Source organism: Centroberyx affinis, unplaced genomic scaffold, assembly GCF_046629955.1.
Source record: "Centroberyx affinis isolate AG114_WGS23_722 - 3 ecotype Tasmania unplaced genomic scaffold, CSIRO-AGI_Caff_v1 ptg002422l_1, whole genome shotgun sequence".
NCBI lineage: Eukaryota > Metazoa > Chordata > Actinopteri > Beryciformes > Berycidae > Centroberyx > Centroberyx affinis.
The window spans coordinates 105,001-125,441 of NW_027280668.1; the positions used below are offsets into that span (position 1 = coordinate 105,001).

Consider the following 20,441-nt stretch of genomic DNA (forward strand, 5'->3'; position numbering starts at 1 on the left):
GGAATAGTAACTTATTCTAGACCTCTGGAGTCTCTCTGGATAAAGAGAGCCATAACTAGTAATAACTAGAATATAAATTAAGGATTGGGTCTTTGAACTGAAGAATTTCTCTCTCTGTGATGTCAGAGCGACAGAGCGACGTGGTTGGAGGAGAACCAGGAAGTGTTTGAAGCCTCCAGCCGGTTAAAACGCTGTGAGGGGCAACTTTCATCAATCTGCTGATGTCAGCAGCTATTTGGCCTCCATAATTTATGTCTTCCTCTGGCGGGAGGGGGTGGGGGTACATCCGTGTGTGTGTGTGTGTGTGTGTGTGTGTGTGTGTGTGTGTGTGTGTGTGTGTGTGTGTGCTGCAGTGAGCCAGCTGTGTATTCGCTCAGTAACGGCCCTGGTGCTCCGTCATCAGAGTTGTGAACTATATTGAACACAAGGCTCAATGCTCACATTGTAGGTATACGCGTGCACATAGGAGCGCTCACACACACACACACACACACACACACACACACACACACACACTCTGCAGTAATCTCCATCCCCCTCTCTTCTTCTTCTCTGCAGGCTCTCTACCCAAGTGGGTGGTGAACCGAGTCTCCCAGTTTGTGGCTCCAAAGGTAAAATCATCAATTTATATATCAGAGAGAGAGAGAGAGAGAGAGAGAGAGAGAGAGAATATATTCCGGTAATAATTTTGTGCAATAATTCAGAACAAAGGGGAAGGAAAAAGCAGGAGTGAAAGGCCCAGATCAGGGACTTCCTCCTCCTCCTCCTCCTCTTCCTCCTCCTCCCCCACACTCACCACAGATTAGCCAACCCAAACGACATTTCCTCCAGCCTCTTGGAAAAAAAAAAAAATGCTGCACATATTTTTTTTTTTTACATATTTCTTATTTTTCTTATTTCTATATTATTGCTGTTATATACTGTAGTATAATGCACATAATGAGGAGTCTGTAAGATACTGCTTTAGTTTTGTCATTTACCCCAGAAGATTAAGAAGAACATTACTTTCACTTTTAAACCCTGTGGAGCCTCATTTTGGCCTGGAGGTCTAATAAACATTTAGACATCTTTAAAAAAATAAATGGCTAATAAACTAAACGCTCTCTCCCAGGCGATGAAGAAGATCTACAAGGCGTCCCAGAAGTACCCGGAGTGGAAGAGGAAGCACAACCCCAGCCTGAAGCCGTGGATGTTCCCGGAGCAGAACACGCTGCCCTGCATCAGCGTGGCCGAGCTCACGCTGCAGCGCGGCGACTCGCTGGAGAACATCGACGAGAGCGGCCTGAGCGAGGAGAAGGCGCACCACAGCGACGACGAAGAGACTTAGAATCCACACCAGGAACCTCTCTCCGCCTGTGTGTGTGTGTGTGTGTGTGTGTGTCTGTGTGTGTGTGTCAGACCTGAGCCAAACCGCACCTGAAAACGATTGGGAGAGTTTCCAGCAGCTTGATTTGTTCAGAAAGCTTCTTCTCTAACGTGTCGTTCACAGCTGACCGTTCTGTTGTCTCCCATTCATTCCAATGGGAGACAGTTTCCATGCAGGGAGTTGTGTTGTGTTGATGGGATTAACCTCCTGTCTCGACTCTGTTAAATTAGAAAGTAACTGGTAACACTTTACAATAAGGGTCACTAAGTTAAGGGTTAGTTAATGCTTAATAAGCATTAACTAACCCTTAATTAACAGTTAACTAATGTGTCTGGTAAACATTTACTAATGGTGTTCATGTTAACTAAGGTATTAATTTATACATACTATTAAATAATGTATAAATTAATACCTTAGTTAACATGAACACCATTAGTAAATTACACATTAGTTAACTGTTAATTAAGGGTTAGTTAACCCTTATTAAGCATTAACTAACCCTTAACTTAGTGACCCTTATTGTAAAGTGTTACCAAGTAACTAAACTCCAAAAAAAGCATGCTACTGAAATTGCCACCTGCTATTGGCTGATCTTTGGTGCCAGGCCAAGTGATGTCACAGAAGTCTATAGAAGGTGACATCACCTGGCACCAAAGATCAGCCAATAGCAGATGGCAATTTCAGTAGCATGCTTTTTATTGACCCAGATTTGGGTTTGGGGTTTAGTTTCTCTTTAACTGGAAGTCCTGGTCTTGACTGGATTTGTGGGCTATTTCTTTTCTTTTTATACAATATCTTACAGTAGAAAATTTCACTCTAGATTGATTTGATTGACAGTGATAACATTACATAGGTGGTCCCCTGTGTATGGTAGTATAATTTGCTTTAACAAACAACATAACCCTCCAAACTGTATTTTTTTGTTTTGCGAACAACAAAGAGGGAAATTTGAGTCCGATCGTCCGTAGAGCTTCTTCCTGGATTCTGCGTGTTCGACTCGTCTGCTGTTCAGCATCGTGTTGGAGATGATGTATCTATAATGTGACAATCAGCTGTGAACGAGGCGAACACTGAGGCTTGATTTGATTTTTGCAACTTTAAAAACACAGCAAGTGTGAATAAAATCATTGAGGAGTCAAGAGTCTAGTGTCCTGAGTTCAGCTCCATAAAAACTCAAGGTTTTTATGCAGCATATTTAACCAGTCACAGACCAACTTGTTCCAATGCCTTATGATTGAAACACAGTGAGTTTGTGACTAAATGTGCAGCAAACCTGCAGTTTTTGTGAAGATCATGGAGACTCATGGAGTCTCAGTGAAGTGAGAGACTTTGTTTTCATCGTGGTTCTCATGATGTAAAGCTGACAGGTCAGGCAGAACGAGTTCGACAAGCAATAATATGTAACGGCATTAAATATCAGCTACAATAATCCTCATATTACGTAAATAAACATCAGAATTATTTAGTCTTGACAAATATTTCAACCATTTCCAGCTGTGGTTTGGTCCAGGTCTGCAGTCTGTACAGAACATACTGATGACTTCCTAACTGCTGTATGATTTTAGCTGCAAATTTTTAGATGCTAACAGCTCTGTTTTGATGAATGCAAACAATGAACCGAATGAATGGTACTGGCAAATAATTCTTTGTGTTAGTTTTACCGAGCTGGGAGCACCAGACGGGTGGAGTTTAGTGCATCAGGACTATTCAGATCGCTTCAGGTGAGTCACAGAAAAGTATGGCAATTGACTCTGAGATACTTTCCTGTGATTGTATAAACTTTAACCCCGCCCGTCTGGCTGCTCAGTAGAGTAAAACAAACCATCAAGAGAATTTGAAAATATTATTTGGCCTTGGTCAGCACTGAACATCAAATTCAGACGGGTACTTGCATGGTAAAGAGGTACAGAGTGTGAAATGTTGTAAAGTCTGTATGCAGAATCCTCCAGGCTTCAGGTCTAAGTTATGTTATAAAAAATGCATCGCTTCTGGTTCAACTCTCAGTCTAGTAATGTTTTGCCTTTAAGTTTGTCTATGAATATATAATATGACTGTCAGCTTTCTTATGCAGTGAGAGAAAATCATGTCAGGTGTGACGCTGACATCAGCTGCCTGTTTGTGAACCTGCAGCGCCCTCCAGTGGGGGAACGGCTTCACTACATCATGAACTGTGTAAATGCAGAAGAGCTTTAAAAAGTTTAAAGGGCTTTGGGGAAACTTTTGGGGGTCTTCAGATGAGGGAAACCCAGCAGGTTCCTTGAGGAACCCCTTCATAAAGGGTTCATGAGGCGTGTTCTGCAAGACTGTCACATATAGGGGGTTCTTCAAGGAACCTTTTAAGGCAGTGGTTCTCAACCTTTTTCATATCAAGGACCCCAATTTAGTCCACATTAGGGCCATGGACAAACATTTGTTGAGATTTTGTCTTTCGGACCCAAATCTGACAATATTTTTATTGTCAGATATGATTTTGTCCAGAATCCCATGACTGTCTGTATTGTAGGTAGAGAGATAACAGAGAAACTATGATCAGAATAGTCATTCTTCTACATTCTCTAATTGTGTTAACTTCTTGTAAATGAAATAATGGTGAAGTTTAACAATTCATCAATTTGCTGGGGACTCCCTGGAAGCCCCTCAAGGACCCCTGGTGGTCCCTGGACCCCACGTTGAGAACCGCTGGTTTAAGGGATGTTTTTTCTAGTGACCTAAGGCAGTGATTCTCAACCTTTTTCATATCAAGGACCCCTAATTTAGTCCACATTAGAGCCACAGACCCCTATTTTGATGAGATTTCGTCTCTCGGACCCAAATCTGAGAATATTTTTTTTGTCAGATATGATTTTGTCCAGAATTCCATGACTGTCTGTATTGTAGGTAGAGAGATAACAGTGAAACTATGATCAGAACAGTCATTCTTCTACATCCTGTGATTGTGTTAACTTGATTTATCAATTTGTTGGGGACCCCTGGAACCCCCTCAAGGACCCCTGGTGGTCCCCGGACTCCACGTTGAGAACCACTGACCTAAGGTGCTAATTGGATCTTGGAAGAACCCCTTTGGTTTTTTTTTGAGTGCATGCTGCAGTAGAACAATGGATTGTGTCATTTTGCTGGGAAATGATTTACCATACGCACAAAGACAGACAGAGGGGCTTCTGACATCAGCTCAGATCCTGCAGGACTGAAGCAGCTCAAACCTCAGGGCAGAGGAGACGGTGTGTGCATCTCATCCATGCAGTCACTCTTTGTTCCTGTAAAGAGATTCTCCTCTCTATCTAATAAAGTCATTATTTTTCTGTCCCAAAACTCTCGGTCAGCTCTCACTCTGTGCACAAACCAACTCACTGCGTCTCACTCTGACAATCTTGGAGTCTTTAAGTACCAATTCCCCGTTCGGCCCGCTGAGGTTGTTTTTCCTGCGGCGATAAGGAAAAGTTTATGTGCGACTGCATCCTTCTTTCGTGCATAAAAAATGCAGCTGGGCTCCAAATCCTCTCCAGTGTGTATTGTCTCAGGCACTTCCTGCTTCCTGTCTGCGGCGCTCAGATTGTTGTTTTTCGGCAGCGGAGAGGAAACTCCACCGCTGTCCGACTTCTCACAGGAGAGCCTCATCCAGAACACTGCGTACACGACCGCTTCCTAACTGCTGGATGCTTTTAATAGAGGCTGCCGGGCTGTTGGAGCGGGGTTACGAGCGGTTACGAGGGACGCGCCGCCATGTTGGATGAGTAAACAACAAAACCAGAGATGGCTATTGTTTTCTCCGCTTCCTCCCTGACAGAGGAAAGAAAATGCCTGGTTTCTGTGTGGCAGAGTGCAGACTGGTCCAGAAAAATGGGTGAAAAATCAGGGAGGAAGAAGAGGTTGCAGTCTCTCCTGTTGTTGTCACTCTTCCAACATGGCGGCGTGTCCCTTGTAACCATTGGTAACCACCAATGATGTCATGGTAAATAAAGATGGGTAAACTCCGACCTCCAGTGAGTGATCATCAAAAGAGCAACAACTACCAACATAAACAAAAAAAGATCATCAATTTAAGCTTTTTTCCCCCCTTTAAAGTCCCAATCCTTACTCTACCAGTCACACTGGCAGGTATGAGATGTTCCCGTTGTGTAAGTCTCAACTTCGGCTGCTTCCCCAACAGGAACTGTTTGGAAAAATCTAGTTTTTCTCTCCTCTTTTCAGTATCTGAAGTTACAAGGATTAGTGTGATAACTAGCTGATTTAGAGTGGTGATGAAGTGGTAAATTAAACGGGTAAACTGCTGTAGGACCTACAGTCAGTGACCATCATGAAGCAAATGACCACCAATGTGGACAAAAATTAAAAAAAAATCAAGTCTGTTTTGAGAAAAGCCTTGATTTATGCTTTTTTCCCCTTTTAAAATACCATATTCCCATATAACTTATATCGGTTTGATACTAGTTACTATGAATTAATGCCATATAGATTTATATTAGCCTAAAAAGGCGGGTCAAAGCTCACTTGAAAGGCTTTTGCACAGCTGTAGTGACACTGTCCTCAGAGAAATGTATTAATGATACTATTAAATATTAAAAAGGTGAGTAAAGTGAGTTTAGGTGGGTTTACCCTCCACTACTGGTTTCTCTGTCCAAACCTTCCAGGACAAACCTCTTTTACAACTTTTTGACCCTTTAAAGGGGCCATATTATAGGAATTAAAATAAAATAAAATTGTCCTTTATTTCTACACATGTATGATGAAATATGACTAATTAAAACATTGTTCAAATTTGAGTTTGTTTGAGTGGTTAAATTGAAAGTTATTGTAGGTTATTTTCAAAACTCCATCCTTTTTTCCAGTCAGTTTCAGTCTAACTCCAGGAAACGCATCACAACTGGACTCGGTCCTGATTGGCTCCCTCAATAAAGACTCACTGAAATCCTTCCAAGTGTGCAGCATTTGAACTGGAACGCCTCCGCTCGGGACTTTTATTTTGATTTTTAAAAAAAGGAAGTCGTATTTGTTGGCCTGACTGGGTGCTTTTATTTTGAAATGTGTAACCGGAAGTTGTAGTTGTTGTCATTCTGTCTGCCTTGACGCTGTCGTCCTGCCAAACTTCTAGCCCAGTCAGGTTTCCTCCTGCAGCGCTCCGGTCAGACAGAGGAACCGAGGAGTTTAACAGGTTTAATACCGAGGGAAATAACTTCAATTAACGCGCACAGCACACTGCAAAGGTAAGAAATGTTTTATTGTCATTTCGGTGAGACTAAGTGAAGATTTAACAGATCTAACAGTGTGGCTGAGCGCCAGGCAGTGGGCGATATCCTGTCTGTCTCTGGGATGGAGCACATTCTGCTGTTTTTCCTCCAAACAGGCAACTTGTCAGGGTTTAGTAGCAACTTTTCTATTTGTTAGTATCTATTCGCTGGATGACAGATAGTTCGCTGTGTGTGTGTGTGTGTGTGTGTGTGTGTGGAGCTGGACGGAGTGCTACAGGAGGAGGAAAGTTTGCGCGCAAAGTGGAGACAGACGCATCTTTCATGTGAACTAGAATGGGAAAATTCAATGAATGCGAAGACAAGCAGACTGGTGACGAGTGAGTCTGACACCGACAGGAGTGATTCTGTGATGATAAGATGATAAGAAGCTCAGCAAAGGAAGGGAAATATTCTAGGGAGATTTCCTATAATATTCCTGTAGTGACTTCTAGTGTGTCTATACAATATATAATAGTGAGTTTATAGTGAATTTATCGTACTTTATGGTATGTTTATCTCCTACGGTTTATATTCTTATGATAATTAGGCCTAGGTTTTTGCCGTGATATCTAGATCGTGTCTGTCTAAAGTTTGTTCTAAGATACTAGGAAGGAATTCTAGGAAGGTCGCCGGTCTGAATCTCAGCCTGGTTGAATAATCTGGGTGGGAAAGTGAGCGAGTCTCATCTCTGCTGCCGCGGAGCCGCTGAGCAAGGCGCTGAAGCCCCAGCTGCTGCTGTGGAGCCGCTCAGCTTCCAGCAGCAGCAGACTGGGTTGAACTGGGAAACTCCCAGTGTGAGTGTGTGGACCTGGGAGGCAGAAGCAGAGAGTTGCTTTAAAACCTAATAAAGGCAAAAAAAAAAAAAAAAGTTTGAATTGCAGCTTATGATACATGTAGGAAACTATAACATTACCACCTGCTACTAGAGCTGGGCAATATGGCTGAAATCAATATCATGAGATAAGGATTATTTCAGTATCAATATACTGTATATCACAATATGACTTAGTTATACAAAATCATATGACAAATAATCTTGATGTTCATTCCATGGTGATGTTACATGCGATGTCAAACAAAACTCTGAAATGTTCAAATAATATTCCTTAAAACGTTTCAGACCTCATTTTGTCAGAATTTTGGACTGCAAGCTATCTTCATATCGTCCTATATGATTCCAAAGAAAGACAATAAACAATAATATCAAAATCTTGCCCAGCCCTCTGTGCAGATTGCTCAGTTAACTTCCCTACAGTAGTTGTATCTGCTGGTCAGTCTCTATCTGCTGGTGTCATGTAAGTCTCTCTGCCCGGCGGTGACAGAATGACACAATCCTGACGCAGCCTGCGGTTCACAGACTGCAGAGACAGACTGCAGACTGCAGAGACGGCTGGCTGGTTTGCAGAAGTGCAGGAAAGTTTGTGTGATGAAAGTCAGAAGTGTGGAAGTGTTTGTCAGTAGAGTCTGACCTGCAGAAAGCTTCAGATCAGCCAAATAACCCAGATACCTGTTTCATACTTGTCAGAGTGATACCTACCCTAATGTACCCTAATGTACCCTACTACCCTACTGTACCCTTCTGTAGCCTACCGTACCCTACTGTACCATAGTGTACCCTATACTGTAACATAGTATACTCTACTGTACTATAGTATACCCTACTGTACCCTACCTTACCCTGCTGTGCCCTACGTACCCTACAGTACCCTAACATACGATACCGTACCCTACTGTACCCTACGTATCCCTACCTTACCCTACTGTCCCCTACTGTACCCTAGCATACCCTACTGTACCCTAGCGTACCGTACCCTAGTGTACCGTACCTTACCCTACCTTACCCTACTGTCCCCTACTGTACCCTAGCATACCCTACTGTACCCTAGCATACCCTACTGTACCCTAGCGTACCATACCCTAGTGTACTGTACCTTACCCTACTGTACCCTACCGTACCCTAGTGTACCCTACTGTAACCTACATACCCTACCTTACCCTACGGTCCCCTACTGTACCCTAGCATACCCTATACATTATGATTGAATGTATTTGATCTGTTGGATCTTTTATTTGATTTATAATGTTTGATTTGTAATGTTTAGCAAGTCTAGACAAACTCTCTGAGAAGTCGAATTTCACGGAATTTTGTGGAATTTCATGAATGGCTCCAACCATGAAGCTGCTGCTGCATCATGAAGACGTTCAGTCTGTTGGTGTTTTCACATCATCTGGACTGATTGCAGTGTAATTGCACCACGGTCAACTGGCAGCTGATTTCAACAGCTGATAGGCAGTTACATCAAAAGCTGCTATTCACACACACACACACACACACACACACATACATACACACACACACTTCCCCGGTGACTGGGCAGTGGGCAGGACCCGCTCTCTGCCTGCCTGCCTGCCTGTGTGTTGCCACTTCTTCCATTGAGCAGCAACAGGAACCCAGAACAACACGGCTTCCTCTTCAGAAACTCCCAGATAAACCACAAGGCCTCGGCGGTGTGATGTAACTCAGCTGGATCTCACACTTCCATTCTTGCCGCTTATTGTTTTGAAGGCGGTTTTTTCCTCGTCACGCCACACTTGGAGGTTTTATACAACACTGAAATGTACCAAAATGTGGGTTTTTTTAAAGGACTACTCAGACTTTTTATGAGTTTAACCCATTGGTCTCGTTACCTGTGATTGGGGCAAACAGTGAATACTATTTTTTGAGAGGATTGGCACCAAAATATCCTCTCTGTGTCTCTGTCCGGTCTGCATGCGAACACTTCAGCATACAGTCAAGTTGCAGTCAAGTTTTTCTTCACTTACAGAGCTTTAAAAAGCGGTGGGGACATGAACCATCTCTATCTGATCAATATAAACTAGGGATGGGCAGCAGTCTGGTTGAAGTTTGTTAATCAGTGAAATCAGCTGCTGTAGTGTTTAGTTGTTTGGTTGGAATGAAAACCTGCAGACTCTCCCTCCGTGGCTCATGGTTGCCTTTCCCTCATATAAACTAACAGTAAAGATACTCATCTGAACAAAAGCAGATATAGATGTTGCAAATTTTGTCTTCTTTCCCAGTTTATCCCAGTTTATCCCAGTTTATCCCAGTTCATCCCAGTTTATCTCAGATGAAGCGTTGCTTTAATTCTCACCCGTAATGAATGATCATTTCCATTTCTTTCTTTTCTCTCTTGTAATTACATGCAGCTAGGGTTGCAAAATTCCGGGAATTTTCAAAGTTGGAAACTTTCCATGGGAATTAACGGGAATTTATGGGAATTAACGGGAATTTATGGGAATAAACGGGAATAAACCAGGAATTTACGAAATTGAAGGTGTGCTCTTAATAGGGAACTTAAATATAGTTGGGGAAAATATATTTTAGCATAATCCTGACTAAAACAACCAGATATCATGCAAGTACAGTTGAATATCTATGCTATTCCTCAATCACATGCACACATAGCACACTGCTTACTGCAGGGCTATTGAGACCACGCCCCCTACATGCACTGTGCATTCCTGTGCATTTTTGTTAATTTTTGAATGGGTTGGGTCGGGGGGATGAGTAATATTTAACTCAACATTCATGTTTTTGTTCTTCAATGAAAGAATTGATTGTTCAATAAAATATTTAACACTTGATAAAGTTCTACTTACAAATAAATCTGTTTTAATTGTATTATTTTGGATGGATGTCTGCTTATAACAAAACAAATATTTATGCTTGGATATGATATCTTTCCATTAAATTACCCTCAATTCCCAGTTAATTCCCATAAATTCCCATTAATTCCCATAAATTCCCATAAATTCCCATAATTCCCATGGAAAGTTTCCAATTTGGAATATTTCCAAAATTCCCCAGCTTAACTTCCCATGGAAATTTACCGGAAACTTTCCGGAAATTTACCGGAAATTTTCCACCCCTTTGCAACCCTACATGCAGCGCACACTGTAAGCATGAGGTTTGGTGTAGAGGCTGTCATCCACCCACACACACACACACACACACACACACACACACACACACACACACACACACACACTCTCTCTCTCTCTCTCTCTCTCTCTCTCTCTCTCTGGCTAACTGTTGTTTTTTTGGAAGAGTGGGTGTGACACAAAACACAGCGTCTCCTCAGTCTGATGGTTTCACAACTGGGACTAAAAACAGAATAGAATAGAAATAGAAATAGAAATAGAAATAGAAATAGAAATAGAATAGAATAGAATAGAGCAAGGCAGAACACCACAGGACAGGACAGACGCAGACAGGACAGAGAAACCAGAAAAGAGTATGTTGCTGTGTGTTCCAGTGTTCCCAGTATGTTGCTGTGTGTTCCAGTGTTCCCAGTATGTTGCTGTGTGTTCCCAGTGTTCCCAGTATGTTGATGTGTGTTCCCAGTGTTCCCAGTATGTTGCTGTGTTCCCAGTGTTCCCAGTATGTTGATGTGTGTTCCCAGTGTTCCCAGTATGTTGCTGTGTTCCCAGTATGTTGCTGTGTGTTCCCAGTGTTCCCAGTATGTTGCTGTGTTCCCAGTATGTTGCTGTGTGTTCCCAGTGTTCCCAGTATGTTGCTGTGTGTTCCCAGTGTTCCCAGTTTGTTGCTGTGTGTTCCCAGTGTTCCCAGTGTGTTGCTGTGTGTTCCCAGTGTTCCCAGTGTGTTGCTGTGTGTTCCCAGTGTGTTGCTGTGTTCCCAGTGTTCCCAGTATGTTGTGTGTTCCAAGTGTTCCCAGTGTGTTGCTGTGTGTTCCCAGTATGTTGCTGTGTGTTCCCAGTGTGTTGATGTGTGTTCCCAGTGTGTTGCTGTGTGTTCCCAGTGTTCCCAGTGTGTTGCTGTGTGTTCCCAGTGTGTTGCTGTGTGTTCCCAGTGTGTTGCTGTGTGTTCCCAGTGTGTTGCTGTGTGTTCCCAGTGTGTTGCTGTGTGTTCCCAGTAAGTTGCTGTGTGTTCCCAGTGATCCCAGTAAGTTGCTGTGTGTTCCCAGTATTCCCAGTAAGTTGCTGTGTGTTCCCAGTGTTCCCAGTATGTTGCTGTGTGGTTCCAGTCGGAGCGGTGGAACAATGAGCCTCTGTGTCTCACAATAGAGCTTCACTGTTATTTATACATACAGGCCGGCCTCGCTCGCCCGACCTCACACACTCTCTCTCTCTCTCTCTCTCTCTCTCTCTCTGTCTCTCTCTCTCTCCTTTTCCTCTTTCCTCCCTCCTTCCCTGCTTCTCTCTCACTCCTCTCTTCCTCCTTCTCTCATTCTTCATCTCTCTCTCTTCCTTCCTCTTTCACACTCTCTTTCCCTCCCTCTCTCTCCTTTTTCTCTCTCTCTCTCTCTCTCTCTTTCTCTCTCTCTGTTGGATCAGTCAGGACTGTGTTGCTCTTCCTCTCATTGTTCTGCTACAGTAGGAGGAACTGCTGGACACACTCACACACACACACACTCACAAAAACACACACACACACACACACACACACACAGCCAGAGCCACAGCACTGAAGACCAAGTTGAATTATTTCAGTGCTATTCGTGTAGTTATCTTGTGTGTGTGTGAGCAGTGTGCACGTATACTTGTTTGTGTGTGTATGTGTATGTGCACACTTATACTATGTGTGTGTGCATGAATGCATATGTGTGTGTGTGTATGCACATATGAATGAGCATATCTGTGACCAACAGACCGGTCACTTTAGTGTGTCAGTCAGTTTGAATGTTCTTCCTCAGTGAGCTTCAACCTTCCTGACTTCATTCAGTAGTTAGTTGTGTTTTTCTTCTTGGTGGATAACCGGCCAATCACAGACGAGGTGACGTCACCTCCAGATGTTTCCAGCAGCTCCAGTGGAGTTTGATATGAGAAAATGTTTCAGGATGTAAAACCTCAGCGGTAAACGTCAGGTTTTGGTGTCAGTCCCTCAGAATCAAAGAGCGAGGGCTTCTTTCTAGAGCCGCCATTTTGCACCGAGAGACATTCAACAATCATACAGGGAGAAATCCATCGTAGAAGAAGAGAGAGACCAGTTTCTCCACCCACAGGAGCAGGAGAGAGACCAGAATGCACTGCAGCAGAGAGACATGCTGGGGTTTGAGGAAGAGGAGACTCCTTTTTCTCATTCTCATCTCTCTTGCTGTTAATATCGTTGTCGCTATCTCTCTCTCCACCTACACGTTAAACCCAGCTGGATGCAACAAGTCCAGGCAGGTTCTCTGGGCGTAGGTTGAAAGGCATTCTGGGAAATGTAGTAAATCACTAACTGCGGTAGAAGTAGACGAGGCAGGTTGAGGGAAAGCTGGTTCATCAAAAACGTAAATGACAACACTTCATCACTAAATAACTCCTGGAATGAACTGAACATCACAGACTGAAGATAGATAACGGAAGAGGATCTGTCAGAATGTGTTTCTGTCATGTAATGCTGACTCTGCATCCTCAGCATCACCAGCTGTGGATCTGGGATCAGAAGTCTTACTACTGTTCTGCTGGTGAACAAATGTTTCTCAGCTCTTTAGCAGCAGACTTGCGGAGGCTGAAAAGTCAAGATGTTCATTACTTTCGACATTTTTATTTGAGGTAATAAATTCTTGTCCCGGCCTGTGTGGGAAGGACGGCAACAAGCAAATACAAAAGGCATTCATTCGTCTAATGAACTGGAAAAAACATCACAGCCAGTGTGGAACGTTATTGCTTGTGGTGTGGTTCAGTATTACATTATTTTGTTTATTGCATTCAGCTCATATCGAGCGTCATGTGGTTTCATTATAAGTTAATAAGCAGATTTAAGGTCGGAGTTTATTGCTTGTTGTAACTGAATCCAGACAGTTTGGATTATAAACAGATCATCTGCCTTTCATGTCAGGCTGGTCTGAAAGTGAAAACCATTTTGTGCCTTTCTGTTCCTCCCTTCAGTTTTTCACTACTGCATTAAAGCCTAGAAATGATTCAGGTTTTACCCAACAGACCCTCAACACTCAGGTTTCTTTGGGAACGGTGTGAAAGACGAGCAGAGCGGCCGGGCGTCTCTCTGGACGGAGTGATTCCTATGTTCCCAGGGTCCTATGTTCCCCAGATCTATATGGCACATAATTGGGAACATGACAAAGGGTCCTATGTTCCCAGGGTCCTATGTTCCCCAGATTTATATGGCACATAACGGGAACATGACAAAGGGTCCTATGTTCCCTAGGTCTAGGTCTAGGGTTAGGGTTAGGGTTAGGGTTAGAGACCTTCAAAATCAAATAAAATGATAACCATTGGTTTTGTTGTGTTTATATAGCTGTTTTGAAGCCTTGTTCCAATAAAAAACACTGGATAATATTTGTGAAATATTTTAACTTGAAACGGGTCAAATTTGAGCCGAACACAGTAGGAGGGTTAATGTGTGTTAACAGAATATTGAACTGGGGAACTTAGGACCCTGGGAACATAGGACCTTGGGAACATAGGACCCTGGGAACATAGGACCCTGGGAACTTAGGACCCTGGGAACATTGGACCTTGGGAACTTAGGACCTTGGGAACATAGGACCCTGGGAACATAGGACCTTGGGAACATAGGACCCTGGGAACATAGGACCCTTGGGAACATAGGACCCTGGAAACATAGGACCTTGGGAACATAGGACCCTGGGAACATAGGACCCTGGGAACATAGGACGTTGGGAACGTAGGACCCTGGGAACTTAGGACCCTGGGAACATAGGACCTTGGGAACTTAGTACCTGGGAACATAGGACTCTGGGAACATACGCTCCCCTCTGGACCAAGCAGGGAAATGTGATCAAATTAGGTAAAATGGTAAAATGAGCACGAACTCTGAAGTGTTTTGTTGATATTGTGGATTGTGCATTATGTGATGTCTGAATGTCTTGTCTTGTCTTTTGTGTGGATCCCAGGAAGAATAGTTGCTACTGCGGTAATAACTAATGGGGATCCTAAATAAAACAAATAAAACAAACTATTCCTTTAAACTATTGAATCACCAGGACGCCCTTAACTTGTGAGTTTGATATAACAGGATAAACAAATTTATGAGCAACCACGGCCGATGTCTGCTTATGTAGTGCAGTGAGGAGCTGTAGACTGGTATTAACTGAATCCATGTGAATTATTATCGCGTTACTTCAAACCATGCAAACATCTAAATATTGTATTAAGCTGATCACTGCCAGTAATCCGGGTGTGCATGTAAACTAAATGTAAGAAATTTTAGAGAGATAGATAGAGGGAGAACTGTGAAAGGAGAGATGAGAGTCAGAAGATGGAAAGTAGTGCAGAGGGAGGAGGGAGAGGAAAGAGAGAGAGAGAGCGGGACAGAGGAGAGGAAGGGGTGTGTTTGGTGTTTAGGGAGAACTGGGAAGGGCAGAGGAAAAAATGGAGGGTGTGTTTATGAAAGAGGACAGTGTGAAACTTCTGCTGGTTCAGCTGAGCGTCTCCCAGGCTGCTGCTGCTGATGCTGTTTGGCTGCTGTGTTGTGATGCATCACTCGGTCTTTATAATAGTGATCCACAGACAGCCAAGACACATTACATCCGTGAATGCAACTAACGATTATTTTCATTGTCGATTTATCTGTTGATTATTTTCTCGATTAATCGATTAGTTGTTTGGTCTATAAAATGTCAGAAAATGGTCGATCAGTGTTTCCCAAAGCCCAAGATGACGTCCTCAAATGTCTTGTTTTGTCCACAACCCAAAGATATTCAGTTTACTGTCATAGAGGAGGAAAGAAACCAGAAAATATTCACATTTAAGAAGCTGGAATCAGAGAATTTTGACTTATTTTTCTTAAAAAATTACTCAAGAATTGATTATCAAAATAGTTGGCGATTAATTTAATAGTTGACAACTAATCGATTAATCGTTGCAGCTCTAAATACATTTTTTGGTCACCGGCCTCATTGTCTGATTCCTCCCCAAAATGAACCAGCAGATTTCACTCTTTCACCACTAATGTATTTTATTCTATAGATGCTTAGAACAGAATAGAACTCAAAATAAAGCAGATTGGAGTTTTACTTACATTCATGTACTGTTGGATATATCAGAAAAATTAATTTCGTACTTGGAAATTTCACATGAATGCTACCCGAGTTTCCGAGTAGAGTTTTGCCTTGTTGAGGCGAAAAACTCTGGTTTTGTGTCCGTCAACAGCAGGAAAACACATCACATGCTCCTTTAGACTAACCTAACATTTGTGTGAATGAAGTTCGTCTAATTAGCTTGTTGTTGTTTGTTTATCGTTTGTCTTCCAGGTTTGATTTTCTGACAAAACAGCCCATGAACACAACGCAGTTAAACCTCAGTGGGCGGAGCCAAAGAACCACCGTTTTTTTGGGGCACAAGTTAGCTAACTGGCAAACTATAAATAAATATCCTGATCCAGAAAAATCCAGAAGAAGCCAAAGTTGGAGAGAGGGTTGATGTGTGTGTGTGTGTGTGTGTGTGTGTGTGTGTGTGTGTTCCTGCAGTGTTGTATCCTGTGTTTTGTCCCACTGTGACAGAAGTCAGATCTACAGCTCTGATTAGGACAAGAGGAGAGAGATAAGGGAAGAGGGGGGAAGGGAAGGAGGAGAGGAAGGAGAGGAGGTGATGAGAGAGGAGGAGGAGGAGGAGGAGGACAGAGGAGGGAGAAGTCAGAGACGTGATAGGAGGAGTGAAGGAGAAGACGTCAGAGAGAAGAGGAGATTTGTTTGTTTTTGGTAGATAACATCCTGCCTGAGGAAAGACATTTCACTAACACTATCTTCTGTTAAAGTGCTAAACCCCGAGAGCCTCGTTTTAAAAATTTCAGTCTCCATCTTTGTCCCTCAGCCTCACTGTGGTGTTTCTGCACTGCTCTTCCCACAGATCACCTGTCAATCAAACAGTGTGGGCGGAGCTTGGATTTTCTGTTGTTTGTCTGTTCAGCCATGGTGGCTATCACTGCTCATGCTGACTACCAGTGGTGGAAAGTAACTAAGTACATTTACTCAAGTACTGTACTTCAGTACAATTTTGAGGTACTTGTACTTTACTTGAGTATTTCCATTTTATGCTACTTTGTACTTATACTCCACTACATTTTACAGGGAAATATTGTACTTTTTACTCCATTACATTTAATCCACAGCTATAGTTACTAGTTACTTTTCAGATCAATATTTTATATTTAAAACATTTGATCATCTTTATAAAATAACTATAAAATAGCATTGTTATAGATTACACTACCCAAAAGTATAGCTAAATTAGCTTCACGTTGACAACTTTAAAATGCTGCTTACATGTACATGTATGTCAATAAATCAGTATTAATATTCCAATAATTTATGAAAAATATAACTCTCTAAATGGGGACAGTTTGCATAATGAGTACGTTCACTTTGATACTCTAAGTACATTTTGCTGCCAATACTTATGTACTTTTACTTAAGTAAGATTTTGAATGCAGGACTTTTACTTGTAATGGAGTATCTTTACATTGTTGTATTGCTACTTTTACTGAAGTAAAAGATCTCAGTACTTCTTCCACCACTGCTAACTACCCAGGTCTTCTTCTGTTGATTATAAACAAACCGGAAATAATAATAAAATGCATCACTTCCTCTGCAGCAGAGGATTTTTCCCAGGAAAGAGCTACCAGACACCGACTAGAAAGTAGAAAAGCTTCATGAAGTGGATATAGGTTGGATCACTGTTGAGTTAGAGAGAGAGAGAGAGAGGAGCAGGACAGACAGATGATAATGTCACAGATTGTTACTTGAAGATACGTCTGAAAAGGAGTAATGGAAAAAGTCTGGTGTGAATCCTCTTTGTGTGTGTAAAAGTAAAAATAGATTTGGCATCATCAGCACAGTACTGGATGCGTCTTCGATCTGTGTCTCCTTCCTCCTCCTGACCACAGCCGACCTCCAGACAGCAGAAGTTGTGGTCAGGTCGCACCGCGGTTCTTTACTTCCAAGAAAAAAGTCACTTCAGCATTTGACGGTTCATCTCCTGTCAAGAGACAAGAATGCTGTTTTCAGGCAGGTGTCGATGGCAGTTTTCTTAAAGATCAAATCAACGATTTTTTTTTAGCTGTAAAGTCCTCCATCGCTTCTCGGGGCAGAACATGGTTGTTGCGCTGAAACCTCTGGCCACGCCTCCATCAGTGATGTCACGGCAGGTATTTTGCCATTGGCAGCGTCAAATGCTTTGCGATCAGACAGTGATGCTGATGTTCTGCAGAGGGCACAACATGGCCGCCACGGCAACCGATACCATGTACATCTGCCTAGTTTCCTACGAATGAAACCAAAGCAGAGACAAGGAAGAGGCTCTCCCACAAAAAATTCGATTTTACTAGTTCTTGGGATCTCCTAAAGAAGAATTATAGAAGTCTCCAGGTCTTCTTCCACCTCCAGGTCTTCTTCCAGCTCCAGGTCTTCTCTTCTAGCTCCAGGTCCTCTCTTCTAGCTCCAGGTCTTCTTCTAGCTCTGGGTCTTCTTGCAGGTCTTCTTCCAGGTCTTCTTCCTGCTCCAGGTTTTCTTCCAGCTCCAGCTCGTCTTCCAGCTCCAGATCTTCTCTTCCAGCTCCAGCTCTTCCTCCAGCTCCAGCTCTTCTTCCAGCTCCAGGTCCTCTTCCAACTTCAGTTATTCTTCCAGCTCCAGGTCAGATTCCAACTCCAGGTCTTCTTTAATCTCGCTTCCAGCTCTGGATCTTCAGCCAGGTCTTCTTCCAGCTCCAGATCTTCTCTTCCAGCTCCAGCTCTTCCTCCTGCTCCAGGTCTTCTTCCAGCTCCAGCTCTTCCTCCAGCTCCAGCTCTTCTTCCAGCTCCAGCTCTTCTTCCAGCTCCAGCTCTTCTTCCAGCTCCAGGTCTTCCTCCCTCCCGGTGCAGCAGGGTGGAAGTGGGATGGGCGGGTCTGTATCCTCTGTTTCTGTCCTGCTGGTTTTCCTCAGGTCGGTCTTTATCTGCAGCCTTCACCGGCTTCCTGCCTCCCTCAAACCAGTTTCTCCTCTCCCATGTGTCCTTCTGTAGTTTCCTTCTGTAGTCAGACTTTCTTCCCTCAGTCCGGTGCTTGCATTATGCATTATACATTTATTTTAGACTAAATAGGACTAAAATCTACTCAAAGTACTCTTTACCATCAAAGTAGAGTGGAAATTTATATAAAAAAAACAAAACAACTAAAATTCAAATAACAGAAAAATCTGTTATGCCAAATGATTCACTCCTTTTACTCACTGACAAATTTTGAATATAGTTTGTTTTCAAAATGTCTTTCATTTTACCGTTCTTACAAGGAAGTGATGGACTTGCTTTAGACCAAAAAACGCAAATAAATATATTTTAAATGAATTTTGTAGCCCAAAAAATGTTTTACAGCCACTGCATGCAGCTTTCATACACTCGGAAATAAAGGGACAACACCAGGGCCTTTTTGTTAGTTTACTGCCTATACTAGTACCTTTTTTTGAGAGTTTTTCACACCTGATAGTTTGCTTCCTTGGTTCGCACCTGATGTGAGAATCATACATCGTTTCGTTTTTCAGCCGGTTCGGTTCGCTTTCACAAAGTCAAAAACCACACGGTCCAGATGGGGTTGCCAACCCTCCCGGATTAGCCAGGAGACTCCGGTAATCAGCCTCAGTCTCCTGGGATGGAAAAAATAAATTCCCAGAGATTTTTTGACAGCTGAAATTATAAGAATGTGTGTGTGTGCGTTGGGTATGTTGTGCGTCCGCTGCGTCGGATGAAGGTTATTTTCATGACTCTTTGCTGGGCTGTGCTTTTTACATATTTACTGTGTTGGTTTTCTTGGTTGTAGTTTACGTATTTAGCAACTGGCAATGTGTGATGACGGTTAACCGGACATGCACGTTGCGTATTTGGCATTGTGTAATGGTGAGAGGGTCACACAGTTTTTGGCATTTGGCATTGCGTAATGGTGACAGCATATGGCACACACGTCAGGAATGACGTAAAGTGCAAATTTCCATAGTAGATAGTAGAGCTGATTGATGCTGTGTGTCATTGTATGGCAATAACAATGGGGCATCATATCATCATATTATTATTAGTTTTTTGTTTGTCTTCCTGAGATTAAGAGTTCGAATGGTGTTTTCACCAGAAGTGAACCGCTCCACAGTTCACTTGGAAGCGGCCTGAGACCAGCTCTTCCAGGTGGACCAGAGAGCGGTTATTTGGTCCGCACCAGGGTTCGATCAGGGTGTTCACACCGCCCCAAACGATCCGAACCAAGGGGGTAAACGCTCCGGGGTTCAATTCAAACGGACTAAACAAGGCTGGTGTGAAAGCACCTTATGTTTGGTTTTTTCCTTCTGCCAGGGATCGGTGTGCAGTCTAAGCTGGTTTTCATCTGCAGATTTCAGCAGCCTCCCTCTCTGCTCTAAAGCAGTCCATGATCAGACTATGAAACAGAGACAAATGGCTTTAAGGTGTTTTTGTTGTCACTGCCCAGACAAATGACTCTTTGAAAATGTGCTGATTTGTTGACTCAGTAAGACATCATTCTTTATCCTCTCACCCTCCTGTGACCTAATGCTGACTAACAACACTGACTCAGTCTCATTTTTGGGCCAGAATTGAAGTTACTGCCTTTTTCCTCTGTATGGTCTCTCTGCCCTGCAGCCGCGTTCCCTTCTGTCATGAAGACGCTTCCTCCTCCATAAGCCCTTTATAGCTTCTGTCTTGCTTTCTGACCCAGTATAGCCTACTGTTACTGCAGCAGCTGTGGACCGTCTTCTGGTCTGTCCTCACTCTTTCGCTCAGCAGATTGAGGCTAAAGGACACTTCAGCAGATCATCAGCAGATGTTTAAGGCAAATTGGCAGCCGGCCCTCTGCGGGAATTTTGTCAGTTTTGCAAAACGGAAATAGGAGTGA

The 20,441-nt window shown here is 42.9% G+C and overlaps 2 protein-coding genes across 2 annotated transcripts in view; both read left to right on the forward strand.

The window, feature by feature from the left end:
• The window catches only part of stard15 (StAR-related lipid transfer (START) domain containing 15), a 20,038-nt gene extending 18,711 nt beyond the window's left edge, over positions 1–1,327 (forward strand). The window contains exons 5-6 of the mRNA XM_071533747.1: positions 559–611; positions 1,112–1,327. Of these exons, the coding sequence (XP_071389848.1) occupies positions 559–611; positions 1,112–1,327 (269 nt within the window). The remainder of the gene's footprint in view (positions 1–558; positions 612–1,111) is intronic.
• A 5,137-nt stretch (positions 1,328–6,464) lies between these two features.
• Positions 6,465–20,441, forward strand: part of arap3 (ArfGAP with RhoGAP domain, ankyrin repeat and PH domain 3) — a 74,053-nt gene continuing 60,076 nt past the window's right edge. The window contains exon 1 of the mRNA XM_071533746.1: positions 6,465–6,567. The gene's annotated coding sequence lies outside the window, so the exon portion shown is untranslated. The remainder of the gene's footprint in view (positions 6,568–20,441) is intronic.